General features: G+C 37.6%; 3 protein-coding genes across 3 annotated transcripts; all 3 read right to left on the reverse strand.

Moving 5' to 3' along the window:
* Nucleotides 1-313: 313 nt before the first annotated feature.
* LOC125360067 (olfactory receptor 6F1-like) lies at nucleotides 314-1231 on the reverse strand. The gene is given in 4 exon segments (XM_048358047.1): nucleotides 314-595; nucleotides 598-797; nucleotides 800-1126; nucleotides 1129-1231. Coding segments are annotated over 4 exon segments (912 nt in total).
* Nucleotides 1232-3714: 2483 nt separating this feature from the next.
* LOC125359832 (ribosomal oxygenase 1-like) lies at nucleotides 3715-5261 on the reverse strand. The gene is given in 4 exon segments (XM_048357710.1): nucleotides 3715-4508; nucleotides 4510-4941; nucleotides 4943-5192; nucleotides 5194-5261. Coding segments are annotated over 4 exon segments (1146 nt in total). The 3' UTR covers nucleotides 3715-4112.
* Nucleotides 5262-9317: 4056 nt separating this feature from the next.
* Nucleotides 9318-13258, reverse strand: LOC125359833 (olfactory receptor 14A2-like). The gene is made up of 2 exons (XM_048357711.1): nucleotides 12342-13258; nucleotides 9318-9441 (listed from the first exon to the last, which is right to left on the reverse strand). The coding sequence occupies exons 1-2, from the start codon at nucleotides 13256-13258 to the stop codon at nucleotides 9318-9320; spliced, it is 1041 nt and encodes a 346-aa protein (XP_048213668.1).
* Nucleotides 13259-15661: the final 2403 nt, after the last annotated feature.

Here is a 15661-nt window from a genome sequence, read left to right on the forward strand (position 1 = left end):
CATTTTCTTGATGTACAACTTATGTGAGGATGTTGGGAGGGAAAAACAGAAACAGAGGAAAGTGGTAACATTGTTTAAAAGGAAATGTACCCATTACTTGACTTATGTAACTATTACCCCTCTGTACATCACTATAAAATAACAATAAAAAAGAGTGCAGAGCCAATAACATGTGATTACTATTTTTATTTTGAATTATAGGTATTTTTCCTCCCATCTGTCCTTGATTCAAAGATTCTGATTTTCTTTACCCTACATGGTATCTCTGCAGAGATGTGATTACCATTTACAAGACATCAGTTATTTTGAAGATTTATTTCCTCTTCCATTTCTTCAGAAGAGTTTCTCTGACTTCCTTGTTGCGCAGCATGTATATGAAGGGGTTTAGAACTGGAGTCACCATGTTGAGGACATGGTCAGCTTTGGTCAGATCCAAAGCATCTTTGATGGATGTGTAGACATGGATGAAAATTGTGGAACCATACCAGATGAGCACCACAGGGAGATGGGAGGAGCAAGTGGAAAAGGCTTTGCTTCTGCCGTTGGCAGAGGGGATCCTGAGGATGGTGCTGATGATGTATATGTAGGAGACGAGACCAATTTGATCAGACAGGAACTCAAGATGACTACAAAAGCAATCACAAAAGACACCAGCTCCACTGCCTGTGTGCTAGTGCAGGCCAGGGCTATCCAAGGTGCAATGTCACAGAAGTGATTAATAGCATGAGGGCCACAGATGGATAGGCTGCTGATGAGTGCTGTTGGCAGTGCAATGGCCAGGAAACCACAGACCCAGGACCGAGAGCCAGCTTCATAGAGAGCAGGCTACTTATGATGATCCCATAGTGTAGAGGAAAGCAGATGGCCAGATAGCAGTCATAAGCCATGGTTGCCAGGAGAAAGTACTCTGTGCAGCCGAATGAGAAAACCCAGGTACATCTGCAAAAGACACTTGTGAAGGATATGATCTGGCTTCTTCTAACCAGAATGGCTAGAGCTTTGGGGACTGCAGCTGTGTACCAAATCTCCAGGAAAGAGAGGTTGCTCAGAAAGAAGTACATGGGGGTATGCAATTGGTTGGAGGTACTCACCACCAACAGGATAGCCATGTTACCTCCAATTGTAGGTACATCATGAGAAAGAGCACAAAAAGAGATAGCTGAAGGGCCTGGGTCCTGAGGAAACCAAGCAAGATGAAATCCTGTAGTAAAGTCTCATTTTGAGTAGTCATTACCTGTTTTATATAGTAGGAGAAAGAAGCACAAAAATGAGGGATTTGATTCAATCATGCATCATACATACATACATACATACATACATACATACATATAAGATGTAGTGTGTTATTTATTGCCTGCCCACTGTGTACTTGGAGCTGACAGTTAACATCTATTATTTTAAATGAGGTGATGCAGATATTATTATAACTTATTAGTTATGATAGTTTAGGAAAGTAATATTCCATAAATAATGACTTGCAAAGGTTTTACTGATGCTTTCATTTCATATCTGAGATTCAAATCTAGCCTCTATGCCTCCATGGTCTTGATCCATGCTCACAGAAGGATGACAATTTCATCTGCCTCAGCAGACCCTCTGTGCAGCTTTGAAGAAATACATGCAATTTAGTCTTTCATAGAATCTGGCCTCTTACATTAAATTCTTGTCATTAATCATGGTTGATAGATATTCAAAACTGGTATTCTTATCATGAGCTCTGTTAAATGAGTCTACATTGGGTCCACATATGTCCTGATGGAAGGGCTCCATGGTTATATAGAGCTAGGTTTCACAAGTACCAGTGGGCACAGAAGGCAGCTAAAGTGTCCTCCAAATAGACTGACCAGTTATTTGAGTGGTTGCTGAGATTCTGCATTTCATATAAACTTACAGAATATGTCTCTCCAATGTATGATCTAGCACCATTCTTTAATTTGTAATCACAGTGTTCCCAATAAACATACACAATCAGCATGTGTCAATTAAAATTCTAAGGAAATAATCTGAAGGTCAGAGACATGATGTGACTTTCACAAAAATTACATGGTTAGGTAATGAAGAGGAGGCTCATATTGTGTCACTTCAATATATTGTCTTTGAGCTGGAGGTAAGTGGAAATAAAAAGTAGACTTATAAAAGAGATCTCATGTTTTAGTGAAATCAACTGAGTTTTACTAGAAAAAATGCAGTATTGAACTATTGCAATAATAAAAGAATAAAACATTTTTTCGAACACTTAAAAGTAAGAGTTGTGTTTGAGAAGAAGAAAGTTTGTTTTTTTTTTAAACTGGGTGCTAGTGGTTGGTGCCTCTCCTATCTATTCAATAGGCTCAAATCTGAGGATAGCAGGTTTGAAGCCACCCAGACAGGAAAATTTGTGAGATTCTTATCTCTAGCTGACTACCAAAAGTGAAAGTGGAACTATGGATCAAGTTGTACAGTCCCAACCTTGAGCAAAAAAGCTGTAGGACAGCATCTAGAGCTTGAGTTCAAATCCCTGTACTGGCACACATGAAAGAAAATGGGAAGGAAGGAAGGAAGGAAGGAAGGAAGGAAGGAAGGAAGGAAGGAGAAAAAGTAAGAAGAGGGAGGAGGAGGAGGGAAGGAAGGAAAGAAGGAAGGAAGGAGAATAAAAGGGAAGGAAGGAAAGAAGAAGGAAGGAAGGAAGAAAGGAAGGAAGGAAGGAAAAGAAAGAGCTTTTTAGTAACGTAGTACACATAAGATGTTTGACCTCATAATCATTGTGATTCTTCTGGCATCTAGCAGGGATTTTGAATGATTTCAAGGAAAATTCAAAGGTGTGAGCCTGTCCTGAGACTGCTGGAAGCCTAAATATTGTTTTTATACTTGTCAGCTTGCATGATATGATATTGGAGATTAACTTTTTTTTTTATCTTTTATGGCTTTTTTTTTTTTCCAGAGCTGAGAACCAAACTTGGGGCCTTGCACTTGCCAGGCAGATGCTGTTCCACTGAACTAAATCCCCAGCCCTTAACCTTGTTTTTGCAGACACATTTTACCCAGGCTGTTTAGCTGGATTGAAAAAAGAAGATCCTGTATGAATTCTCTTTCAGTGGTTCTTAAATGTTAGTAGCTTGATAAAAATCGAGATTTATTAAGGTCCTCAGTTCCACTAGAGGCTAGTTGAACTTTTGAGTGAATTTACAGAATTTGTTTATTTAACAAATCTCTGGACACTACTGCTATCATTAAGGATCTTCAGTCTAAGAACCTCTTTATTCAAATCTGTTTTCTTTTCCTGATACCACTCTCTCTTCCTAGTCTTAGTCATTATTCCTTTTTTGATTCTCTCTCTGCCTTGAAGAGAGCTTGGGCTTTCTGTAGCACACATTCAATAACATGGGTTGCAATGTATGGGACACTGCCATGCCTCAGGCACAGAGGAGTGAGATGCAAATGAGAAAACATCTTTCCAGACAGAGCCACATTTCAACTGCTCATTCCTTTCGCTCCCTTGATCACATTGTACTCTGTTACTCAATGCTGTTTTGGTCTTTCCTTTTTATCTTACAATCCAATAATTATTGGCTCATTTCTTCTATTATTTATAAAAAGTAGATTCAGAAACAACTCCTTGTCTTTATAGGCAATGGTAGACTTGCAACCACTCAGGCTAACTACAGCAGAAAAATCTGGATGGTAGCTTTGCTGAAAAATGCCCATCTTCCTGCAGCTTTTTTTTTAACCTTTCTTGTCAATTTAATAACTTCTAATATTCATACAAACATAGTAACAAACAGGAAAATGATCCCCATCCCTCCCCCCAAATAACTGATAAAAAAAAAAACGCAAATAAAAACTTCAACTTGCAAAAAACTTCTAATGTGTTCAGCAGTATGACCCAGTCAGTGTTACACAGTACCCTGAAGCCTCCTCCAATTTCTGCTCTTAAATTTTTTTTACCTAGATGAAATGGTTCTTTCTAGAAGACCATCTGAGATCTGTGACACTGAAGCAGTCATAAAGGTAAGTATACTTGACCATAAGTGATTACCAGTTTAAGGAGGTTTTTTTTTTTGTTGTTTGTTTTTTAAAAGGTAACCATGGCAGTAGAGAATCCGTTGTGCAATCTTTCAACCATCAACAAGAAACTAGTTTAGAGTGAGAGGCATCTTGGTGATCAGCAGCCCCTTATCATAAAACATAGTTGCTAAGGAAAGCTGGTCTTCCACACTTTCACAGGGCAGATGTCCGACTCTTACAAATTCTGGGTAGGAGCGAAGCAGGACTTCCATGGCATCAGCTTGCTGGGGGTATATTTCCAAACACTTAGGTTCCTCCAGATGATAAACACAAGAGTTTCCCACCGTGTAGTAGAGGAACAAATGGCCTCCTTCGCCTGCCAACCGAGCTATGCCATCCTGCAGCATGTGGACTTCTGTTTCTGTTGTCAAGTGGGCCCCCACATTTACAGGTTCTTCCTCCTCCCAGCGAATTGGGAGCTCATAAACACTTAGTGCCCTCTCCCTGTCAGTCAACACCGGGGGGCAGAGAATCGTGGATGAAGTCTTTGGCTCGCTGGTCAGCCACAGCATCGACTGGAGCAAAATGTCCCAGGCGGGCAACCAAGATCCGCACCTTTTCCATGAAAGCAGTTCTTCGAGGATCTTTTGAATCTGAATGCTGGGCCCCCATGTAATACATGAAGTCTCGAGGCAGACCCCTCCGAAATTCCACAATTTCTTCCATTGCAGCCTGAATTGCCAGAGGCAGGATGGCTTCCAGGAAGTCACCCCAGGTATTGCACTGGTATGTGGACAGAGTGAGGTGCAGGGAGTGAACTCCTTCCTGGCATTCTGCTTGATGAATGAAACCCCGCGGAAAATAGAGCAAATCTCCAGGTTCCAGCATAGTCTGAAGTACCGGCTCACCAAGGTCTTCCTGCCTGAAGTTGGGGCTAGATGTCAAGGCCAGTTCCTCCCTCAGTCGGAACACGAGGTCGGTAGACCCGCCAGAGTTTCCTACCTTCCAGCTGCAGCACAACAGCTTCGATGTCATAGTAGTGAGGGGCAAAGCCCTGCGAGTTGGGGGGCGTGAGGTAAACGTTAGAGCCTGCCATGCTACCAAACTGCTCCTGGAGCACCGCCAAAAACTGCCACACGATGGTAGAAAAAGCCTGCGGACAGAGAAGGCGCAAGGAGCAGCCGGCCTGGTAGAGAGACCACGCTGCGGCGGCCCGGGGGGTTCAGGGTCTCTCGTCGCCCATTGAGTAGCGCTCGGCTTGCAGCTTCCTCTTGCATTTTCTTTCCCACAATTCACCACCCATACATACTCATCTCTTCTTTTGTGCAGGTACTTTCCTCCATATTTATTTGTTGTTTGGTTAAGTCTTGCCTAAGTCCAGCTGTTAATATCTATTTTGAGTTACTCACCCCTGAGTTCTATTGTTCTGTTCTGCATGTGTGAAATACTCCTGTTAACAAAGCAAACGAGAATTTGCTTAAATTTTTTTTTTGTCTTTTAACTTGCATTTTTTTTTTCTGTCTCAGGCGTGGCTCCAGCCAGTAAATCTAAGAGGAGAGAGGAAAAGGTTGTTTTTCTTTTTGTATGTGTGTATTAATAATTCCCTACAATAGCAAGAGTCTAGATTATTATGTTATTGGTGAAAAACAATCTTAAATACTCAATGTGGCACAAAACAACAGGAAATCTAAAGATAGAAGGTCATTAGTAAAAGTCCTAAGTAATGGCTTTCCAAAATTTTTTTGAAGAAATTTTAAATATATATTCAATGTGCTTCAACCTCTCATGAGGAGCAGGTGTCTATGGAAATAGCTGTTTTCTAGATCAATAGTCAATGTGAAAAGTTACTTTACTTTTATTGTTCATTTGTCCTGTTTTGGAAGCACAGCTTTAAGGATCACTGTTTATTTTCTAATGAAAGAAACAGTAATTTGGGGGTCTTGAGGTGCTAAGTGTTTCAAACTAAGGCAATTAAAAAAACTGCAGTGTTGGAAGGTTACTTTCTTAGCTTCTCCTTTTCTCTTCCTTGAAGACCCTCTCACGACAAGTGTTCTGGCCTATATTCAGAGAGAGGAAATAAGAAATAGAGATAAAAAAGGAATATCAACCAATAAGAACTTGCTAAATTGCCTAATCATTTTCACCATATGTCTTTTAGTCTTCTAGTCATCCCTCTATATGGCTGCCCATGGAAATACATATATTCCCTGGCTTTGTAGCCTTCATTTATATCATAAACTTAAATTATGTACTTTTATTATGTTATCTTTTGTTAATCTGTTATTTTTATAGTATTGTCAGCCAATATCCTCACAATGAGTGAAGAAAAGATGTTTCTTTCCTCTGGTACAGCACTCCAGACATTGTGAATGCTGACTTATCAGTCAGTGGCTAACACAGAATATGAACCTTATCAATCCTATACACATAGATTTCTTACTATTATCCAAGGTTCACAAATCAGGAAAGCACCTGTAGAAGTGGTCCAAAGTGGAGAAATGAGGACCCTGGAATTTGATATCAAACTCACAGCATTTTAATCATATTGGCTACAGCTATGGGTTTCTGGATAATCCCTCTGACATCTGACTGATGGATTCACAATGATGATAGTTTAATTCATATTCAAGTGATAATTTCTGGTCAAAACACTTTTGAAAATCCACTACATGAAATAGCAAGTTTTTAACTTTTCTGAGTATGGAATTTGAACACCTATATTCATTTATTTCATTCCCCAAATTAAAATGAAAGTTTTGATGACTTAAAATTGGAGACTAAATATAATATCTGCCATCATGTAATTAATAGCATCTTTATATTTTACTTTCAATTAAGTAATCCACTTCTTAAAATACCACAAACTCATGTGAATTTGAAACACTTAGTCATCATGTTCCCTATTTTAAAACCTATCTTTTATTGTTCTATCAGTGGGTGGTTTTAGTACAAAGTCTAGGACAAACTAAATAAGATTCAGTGCATATAACTCATTCTGAGGATATTGTGGCACATCCTTTTATCCTTTTAACCCTAACATTTGAGAGATAGAGGCAAGAGGATCTCAGGCTTGAGGTAAATCTGGAAAGATCCTGTTTCAGAACCTTCTAAAGTTTAACATATAAGGCAAAATAGTTTGCTTTTTTAAATCAGGTTTTAAAATTAATTAACAGAGTAATTACAGAGTAATTTCTCATTGGCAGAAAGTTTGAATGTTGAATGGAGAACAGTTGTTTCAGAGAAATAGGCAATATTTTATGCAAAGTAATTACATTTAGATTGTTTCTTGTTTTAAGGAGATTTCATGTGCTTGTTAAATTCTGTCAATTATGATGGATATCTCATGTAACACAAATGTGTAATTATAAAATTGGTATAGATTGGATAGAAAATGTTGAATACAAAATAACCTTTTTAACTTACCCAGGTGCAAATTCTTCCCCATAAATGTAATAAACTCCACACATTGTGTCTTCTGACTGTACATTTCCCCACTTTTCATGACATAATATTGTGTAAAAATATAGTATTTTGATTGAAATAAATTCTCTCTCCCACTCCCTTCTTTGTTCCCTTTCAGTATTCCTTCATTTTCTCCTAATAGTCTTTATTTCTTTTTATTTTCATTACAGTTTAACTCATTCTCATATGCTCTTAGAAACATCTCATCATTTTTCTTTTTCTTCTGTGTCATTTTTATGGGATTGTTTCCTTTCTTAGGTATGTTCACCTTCATTCCAGAATCTTAACATTTTCTCCACTTCAGCACAGTGAGATTCACCTGAAAACAATTTGCTATTAAGTAGCTTCTTTCATTGGGATGAATCCTCCAGAGGAGGATTCCTCCTCCTCCTCTCTTGGGTCATTAGGTTTAGTGCAAAGATATAGGACCTTGTGCTAAGTCTTTCTAAATGGATGGCTGCAGAAGCTTTCCAATCATCTTATTTTAGCAATAACATTGCAAAGCTAAATTGGGGAAATGAAATGTTTTTAGTTTTCACATATATTAATAATTTCTATTAATTTATAAAATGAGATTCTTTTTCTTGAATGAGCCACAATGGTTAAAGAGTCATAAGAAATAAGATCCAACAAAGATTAAACAACTGAATGAGTATTTGGGGGACCTAACTCTTGAGTCAAAAAAAGTGCTTAGTATAATCAAGACCTGCATTCAGTTCACAGGGACCCTCAAGTAAAGAAAGCAAGTTTGAATTTAAGACAAACTCATAATGTATCATTTTCATACATTGGCCCCAAATATCAAATGAATATTAGACCTTTTCTTAAAATTATTAGTATCAACCAGTGACCAGTGGCTCCTGCCTGAATCTTAGCTACTCAGTATCCAGAAATCTGAGGATTGTGGTTTGAACCCAGCCTAGGCAGGAAAGTTCGTGAGAATCTAATAACCAATTAACTACCAACAGAAAAAAAAAGCCAGAATTGGAGCTGTGGCTCAAGTAGTAGGGCAGTAGAGGTAAGCATAAAAGCTCACAGAAAGGCTCTGATTTCAATACCTAGGTCCAGCACACTCATGCCCATGCAGTTACACTCTCTCTCTCTCTCTGTCTTTATCTTTATCACTAAATAAACAAATAAGTAAATAAAATTTTAGTATCATTCTTTGGGAAGATGTATTCATTAAAAAGGAAAATAGTCAATAATTATAAATGTTTGCAATGTACAAAACTTTGTTCATGTGATAAAAATTAAATCATTCATGTGAAATTAACATCATTGGGGTAATTTGATTATGTATACAAATACTATTCTCCCTAGAATAATCCAATTGTATCTGTATTTTCATATAATTTCTCACTTGTGTTTATCACAGTTTTTCTGGTTTGCACTCATGAAGTGATGTGTGTCAAGAACAGAGTACAGGGCTGGGGATATAGCCTAGTGGCAAGAGTGCCTGCCTCGGATACACGAGGCCCTAGGTTCGATTCCCCAGCACCACATATACAGAAAACGGCCAGAAGCGGCGCTGTGGCTCAAGTGGCAGAGTGCTAGCCTTGAGCGGGAAGAAGCCAGGGACAGTGCTTAGTCCCTGAGTCCAAGGCCCAGGACTGGCCAAAAAAAAAAAAAAAAAAAAAGAACAGAGTACAGGTTTTTCTTGTGTGAACTTTGTTTAGCTACCAATGTTTACTCCAAAGGAGTACAGACGTGCGATCTCAAAAAATTAAGCTTTATTTGTAGAATTGCTCCAGAGATGAATAAATTGAAGGACATAGCACCATGTACAACTTTTTATCTTTTCAGTGGTCAATTAGTTTTCTTCCAGTATTTCAGGTAATTTGGTTTATTGTTTTTCTGTTCTGGGGTTGAACCTAGTGCCTCCAGTGTACTAAGCATCTCTTCTGCCACTGAGCCACATTCCCAGGCTCTCCACCATGGTTTTTGCAAAAATCAGGGTTAACTACTAAAGACAGAAAATAGGAGTCAAGGGAACAGTCATAGAAGTATAAATGGGTTCAGTACCCCTCTCTTTGCTCACCCTTTCAATAGTTATAATGTTATAGAAATCTTGACATAATGCTGTCACTCCACTTACTATAGTTTGTTTTAAAAAGTTGTTTAAATTTTTATAGTCACTCATTTATACTAATTTATTCAGTTATACATATGACTTAATTTCATATGAGACTATAAAGATCACACATGAGATCTCATAGTTAGTCTAGGACTAATTAGATGGCCCATTTCTCTATGGATAGATAAGAGAAAATATGGCATAGATTAGCTGTTTATTGTTAATGGAATTATCAGCCCTTTTCACTTCCATCCTTTTGCACATAATCACCAGAAAAGTCACATATTTCAGTGATTTGCTTTAAAATTTTTTCTCTATGTGTTCCCATAATGTGCCTGAGTTCATACACATTATCATTGTTTTTAGTAGTAATAATAGTTACTACTACTCTACCACTATTAGTTGTAGTAAGGAGCCAGATGAGAACCTCATGCTTTTTAGGCCAATGCTCTCTGACTTGAGCCATGCATCTGCCTTCATGGCTACCACATTGTTTTGTCAGTCTGGTTTTCTTTGTTGTTGTTTGGTTTGATTTTTAGAGATTTGATCTTTCTTTGCTAGACTGGTCTCAAATTCTTCATCTTCCTGCTTGAGCTTCTTCAGTAGCTGGGGTTATAAATCTTATATCATCACATCCTGCTTTGGGTAAAACATATTTGGTGCCAAATGAATCACAGTGTATTCACTAAATGAAACTCTTTAATAATTTCTCATGAACAGATTGCTAGTATTTGGTGTTTTGAATTTTTTACAGTAGTTCCAAGGAATGGTATAAAATCATGATTGACTACACAGAGTATAACCAAGTGTTTTGTACTTTTGATCATTTCATTAAAGTAGCCTTAACCTTTTTGCACAATGTCTCCACACACTCCTTCACCAGTCCAACTCCCTAGTGGCTACCCTAAGTTCCAAGACCATGCACCCTTTTCCTACTTCTTTCCTTTTTCTAATCTATAAGAGCTGGCTACTTTATGGCAGCTTCTGTGGCTAGCACCTAGGGAGACAAGGAGTTAGGAGGAGGGGTGGTACTGTACCAGTCAAGCATAAAACTCCACCAACTTCATCTTCTTTGCTTGAAGCTTGAGGGGTAGGACTAGGAACAGGGGAAAATAGGAACATAAGGCTCTCCAGCAGCTCCTGTGTGATTAGGATACTCTGGCCACACCTCCTATGCAGGACTGATTCATATCACTGATAGCCAGTTCCATGCCTGTATTAGGAGGCTCACCAACACTCCTCTCTACTGTGAGCAAAAAATAGAGCATTCACTGTTGAAACCATGGTTGGCATGACGTGTTAATCTTTCAATCCCTTCTTAATCTCTTGTTACCAAATACTTAAATCAGAATTGAGTGTTCTATGTGTATTGGATTCCAACTATCACTGAACACTGTGCTTGAAATGGAGTAAGTTTAATCTAGAAAGTATTCCAATAAACACAGGGGTAGGCCCAATTGCCCATTCCTAAATTGGATGTGATTATGAACTATAGAAACAGAAAGATTGCAATATGGGTGGGGAAACTAGGACTTCATAAATTTTCCTCCTTCAGCCATAAAGCTACCAAGTCATCATTTGTAACAAATATACCAAAGTTACTCTAATTGATCATTAAAAGAATAACAACAGAGATAATTTTTTGTTGTTCCAAAGAAAGAAAGATGTGCAGGAATTCCTGTTTAGACTGTAATTAAGTAGGAGAATGGATCAAGTTTCTTAGAAGTGAAGACAACATTCATGTCCCTGTGTGAATAAAACCTTAACCCTACAAGAATGATCTTTGGATAAATCAGTTACAAGAATTAATAAAAATTATGAGATTTTTGGTTCTATCATTTTTTGGTTTATTAGCAGTCAATCTTCTAAAGGAAAAAAAAACCCTCATGTCTTTGTCTTTTCTTGTAATATAAAACACCTTCTAGGTAAAAATGACAGTGTAAAATAACTAGAGAATTACACAATAAGTACACTATTATATAAATAAATCAATAAAATGCTAACAATATAAATATAAATAAGGCTAGCTAATGAGTCCCTTCTCTTCTGATATTCTTTTCATTAAACTCTGATAATAGGCTCATGTTTACAAGGTAAGCACTTTACCACTAGGCCATATTCGCAGTCTAGGTTATGCTTACATTGAGGATATGTAGTAAACATATTGACTTTATTGAAGAATAGAACATAAAGTTGTGCGACCTTTATAATCTATCAGGGAAAAACATATAGATAAATTTATGTGTGAGAGGTGAGAAAAGTTTCATTTAAATTATATTTCAGGATTATGTTGATGGTATACAAAGGGGTCATTGGATGGGTTTTTTTTCCCTGATGTTTGGTTTGAAGACATCATTACCTCCTTGTTTAAATAAACTGTGAATGAGACACTGATTACATAAATGAAAAGAGTACAGCATTAATCAAAATTCACATATTGCATTATTTTCTTAATGATTAAATGCCAAGTTTAGAAAGTTATTCTAATATAACAGAATTTTTAGGTACATTACACAAACTATATAGATGTGTCTTTTGGGCTGGAGGCACAAGTGAATAAAAAAGGCAAATCTCTCATGATTAATGTGACTTTTACTTAGTTTTGACAGATTCTATAGCTTGTCTTCAAAGTCAGATTGAAAATATTAACCTTCACTCAGAGAAGTAAATTTCATTCTGGAATTACAGCCAGGACACAAAACCTATTTTCTTTTCTTTCTTAATGACTTTCCAAAGTTACAAAAATCATTCCATTAACTAAGAGGCACTATGTCACTGATAGACACTTGGAGATGTTAAAGAAGTGAACTTCTTAAACTTGAGTCTTTGGAGCAACCTCATCAGAGCCCACTTCATGTCACTGTTCCTGAAGCTATAGATCACTGGATTAAATACTGGAGGCAATATAGTGTAGATCACAGAAAGCAGCCTGTAAAGAGCTGATGGTGTACTTGAAGGTGGTTTGAGATAAACAATACAAGCAGTTAGCATAAAAATAGAGAAAACAAGGAGATGGGGGAGGCATGTGGAGAAAGCTTTGGACTGACCTTGAGAAGTAGGAATCCTAAGAACAGTGCAGAAAATATAAACATAGGAGATCACAATGCAGATGCAGCAAGACATGCCTACACACATACCAGTTGCTGTACTGACATATACAGCAATGGGTGTTTGCGAGCACAAAATCCTTAGTAATGAGGGAATGTCACAGAAAAACTCTGGGATCACACTGGAGCCACAGAAAGGCATGGAGAATGTTCCAGCTGTGTACACAGCTCCAAAGAGTCCCCCAAGGGCCCAGGAAGCACCTGCCATCAATGTACAGGCCCTGCCATTCATGATAGCCTCATAGTGCAGGGGATGACAGATGGCCACATAGCGGTCATAAGACATGGCAGTAAGGACAAAGGTCTCTCCTGCAGAGAAGGAAGTCATTAAGAGTATCTGGAAGGCACATCCCAGAATGGAAATGGAATTGTCATGAAGGAGGCTGTCAATGATAAAGTTTGGGACTGGAACAGATACAAAAGAGACATCCAACAGAGACAAGTTCTTCAGGAAGAAGTACATGGGTGTCTGGAGCTTCAGGTCAATGGTGATGAGAGTGGTGATGAGGAGGTTACTCATCAGGGCTGCCAGGTACATCAGCAGGAAGAGAACTCCGTGGAAAGTCTGAAGCTCTGGCTTGTCAGAAAACCCCAAGAGGAGGAATCCTGTCACCAAGGAGACATTGGCCATACTCTGTTTTCTTCACTGCCTCAAGAGGGCAGATATGAAAACAGCTTATACAATCTGCACAGAAACATCTATATGTAATCATTTACTTGAAAGGAATAATGTAATTTAGTTGTCTCTGCATTTACATGAATAATTTCTTTCCTCTTTCTTTCCACTATTTTAACCCAAACTTTTGTCTATCATCTATATCTATCTATCATCTATCTATCTATCTATCTATCTATCTATCTATCTATCTATCTATCTATCATCTATCTATCTATCTAATGTTTTATGTAGTGTCTATATATATCTATCATCTTTATCTCACCGTCTTCTCTTTTATGCTATAGATTGATCCTGGGAACTTGTACATGTCGAGAAAGTAATATACCACTGGCCTACACCAGCAGTATCTCTGTATTTTTTTATGCAAAACAATTGTCAAGGTAAGGGGTCGGTTTTTGTAAACGTTGAGGCTGAGATTTCAGAGGGACATTTTAGTTATTGGTGCTCTCTTATTGTCTCTTGAGAATTTTCTTTGTTATCTTCAACCTATTCAGTGATCTAGAACAAAAATTAGAATATTTCCAGTAAAAACTAACAGGTGAAAAAAGAATAGACAAGACAAATACCTTATGGGATCATTGGAAAGCATTCATTTATATGGAAACAAATTTTTAAGCAAATAACAACTGGAAAAACTGAAATGACATTAAGTATACATTATAAGAAATTCATTTTATATTTTAGCCTCAACCTTACAATTCTACAGATGGCTATAAATTCACTAACTACCAATGCTGTCTCAATTTACTGGGCATTTACATCAAGCAGTTTTGTCTTATGCTTCAAGACAAATCCTTTTGCTGTAGCAAACTTAGATTCTGTTTGTCATAAAAGCATTGACCTTTCCCTGTGGACTGTAGGTTACCCATCGTATAAAATTTTGGCTTCTAAGCCTTCATTTTGTGTCTGTCCCATTTCTTTTTGACAGCAAATTTATTTACCTAGTACATTTTCAATTCCATATGGTATTCTACATATTCTGCGAGATTTCCCTACTAATCAACCATAAAAATGATCCCTGAAAATCTAGTTTTCCATTGCCTTAAATTGTGAGTCAGTTTTCTACTCAGTTCTGTATATGGGAATTCATATGTTCATTACATGACTTAAGTAACTGTACCATTTTTGAATATCACGTTCATAATAACAACTTAAGAAAAGTCATTCATGTAAATCTGGTAATCCCTTCCTCCAAAGTTAATGGTACCTAGATAACAGTAGCTGAGGTATGTTCCATACCTTGTCAACCATCACCTTTTATGATGTCATACTCCAGAGCTTTGAATGACACCTTGAATTCTTTAAGCATTACCATAAGTTTCTCTGGAACAGTGTGCCTTATAGGCAGATCACTCCATGATGAATTGCCCCCTATACGCAGGATCACAGGTCTGATAGAAAAATATTCTGTGAACAAATGAAGTTGCCCCATGACTAGTGGTAATTTCTTTTTCTTTTTCTTTTTCTTTTTTTTTTTTTTTTTTTGCCAGTCCCGGGCCTTGGACTCAGGGCTTGAGCACCGTCCCTGGCTTCTTTTTGCTCAAGGCTATCACTCTGCCACTTGAGCCACAGCGCCACTTCTGTCTGTTTTCTATATATGTGGTGCTGGGGAATCGAACCCAGGGCTTCATGTATGCGAGGCAAGCACTCTTGCCACAGGCCATATCCCCAGTCCCGGTAATTTCTTAACTACCCAAGCAAACTATCTTTCAGCAGTGCTAATTTTTCTTGTTACCAAGAAAACTGTGACTAGACTTTAGTTATTGAACAATAGACATCTGATTGACCAAGGTTGCTGGAATATGCGTAATTCTTCTCTCTTTCCATATGTAATCTTTGAGCTTCTTTCAGCACTAATAAATATAGAGTTGGAATGGTTGGTTGCTCTTCTTTTTTACCTAATACAGATATTTCTTGATTTCTGAGGTAAGTGGCTAGATCTAGTGGGTTGGAACACCTTGAAGCCAGAGTCTTTTTAGTATGAGGTACCCACAACAAAAGAATCCAAATCCTTTGTCTTCAGAATATGTCAGTTTGTGTAATTTCTATTCACCAACCAAAATCTCACTTTGTTTTGAAGTCACAAACTCCTACTTGTGCTTATCAGGTAATTATCCTCAGGGTTTAAGTAAGGTGATGTACTATTTGTATTATCTTCAGTTCATATAATCTAACATATTAAAAATCTCATCTACTATGAGAAGAAAAAAGAATTTAGAAAAATTTTCTTTCCATTCAAAGCTCTCATGCGAATGAAGCAATAATTTGAGGACTTCTTGAAGTTTGATTTCTTTAAAAAAGAATAATGAGAGACCACTACAACAAATTCTCCTCCCTTGCTACCTGAGTACTTTC

The sequence above is a fragment of the Perognathus longimembris genome, chromosome 11, assembly GCF_023159225.1.
Source record: "Perognathus longimembris pacificus isolate PPM17 chromosome 11, ASM2315922v1, whole genome shotgun sequence".
In the NCBI taxonomy this organism is placed as follows: Eukaryota; Metazoa; Chordata; class Mammalia; order Rodentia; family Heteromyidae; genus Perognathus; species Perognathus longimembris.

Bases quoted from the DNA above. Each gene is read 5' to 3' on its own strand.
- LOC125359833 (XM_048357711.1), bottom strand. From the start codon at position 13,258: ATGGCCAATGTCTCCTTGGTGACAGGATTCCTCCTCTTGGGGTTTTCT. The intron at 9,442-12,341 runs CAAGTTTAAGAA...ATACTTCTATGA, and splicing joins ATGAGGTTGCTCCAAAGACT to CTGTTCCCTTGACTCCTATT.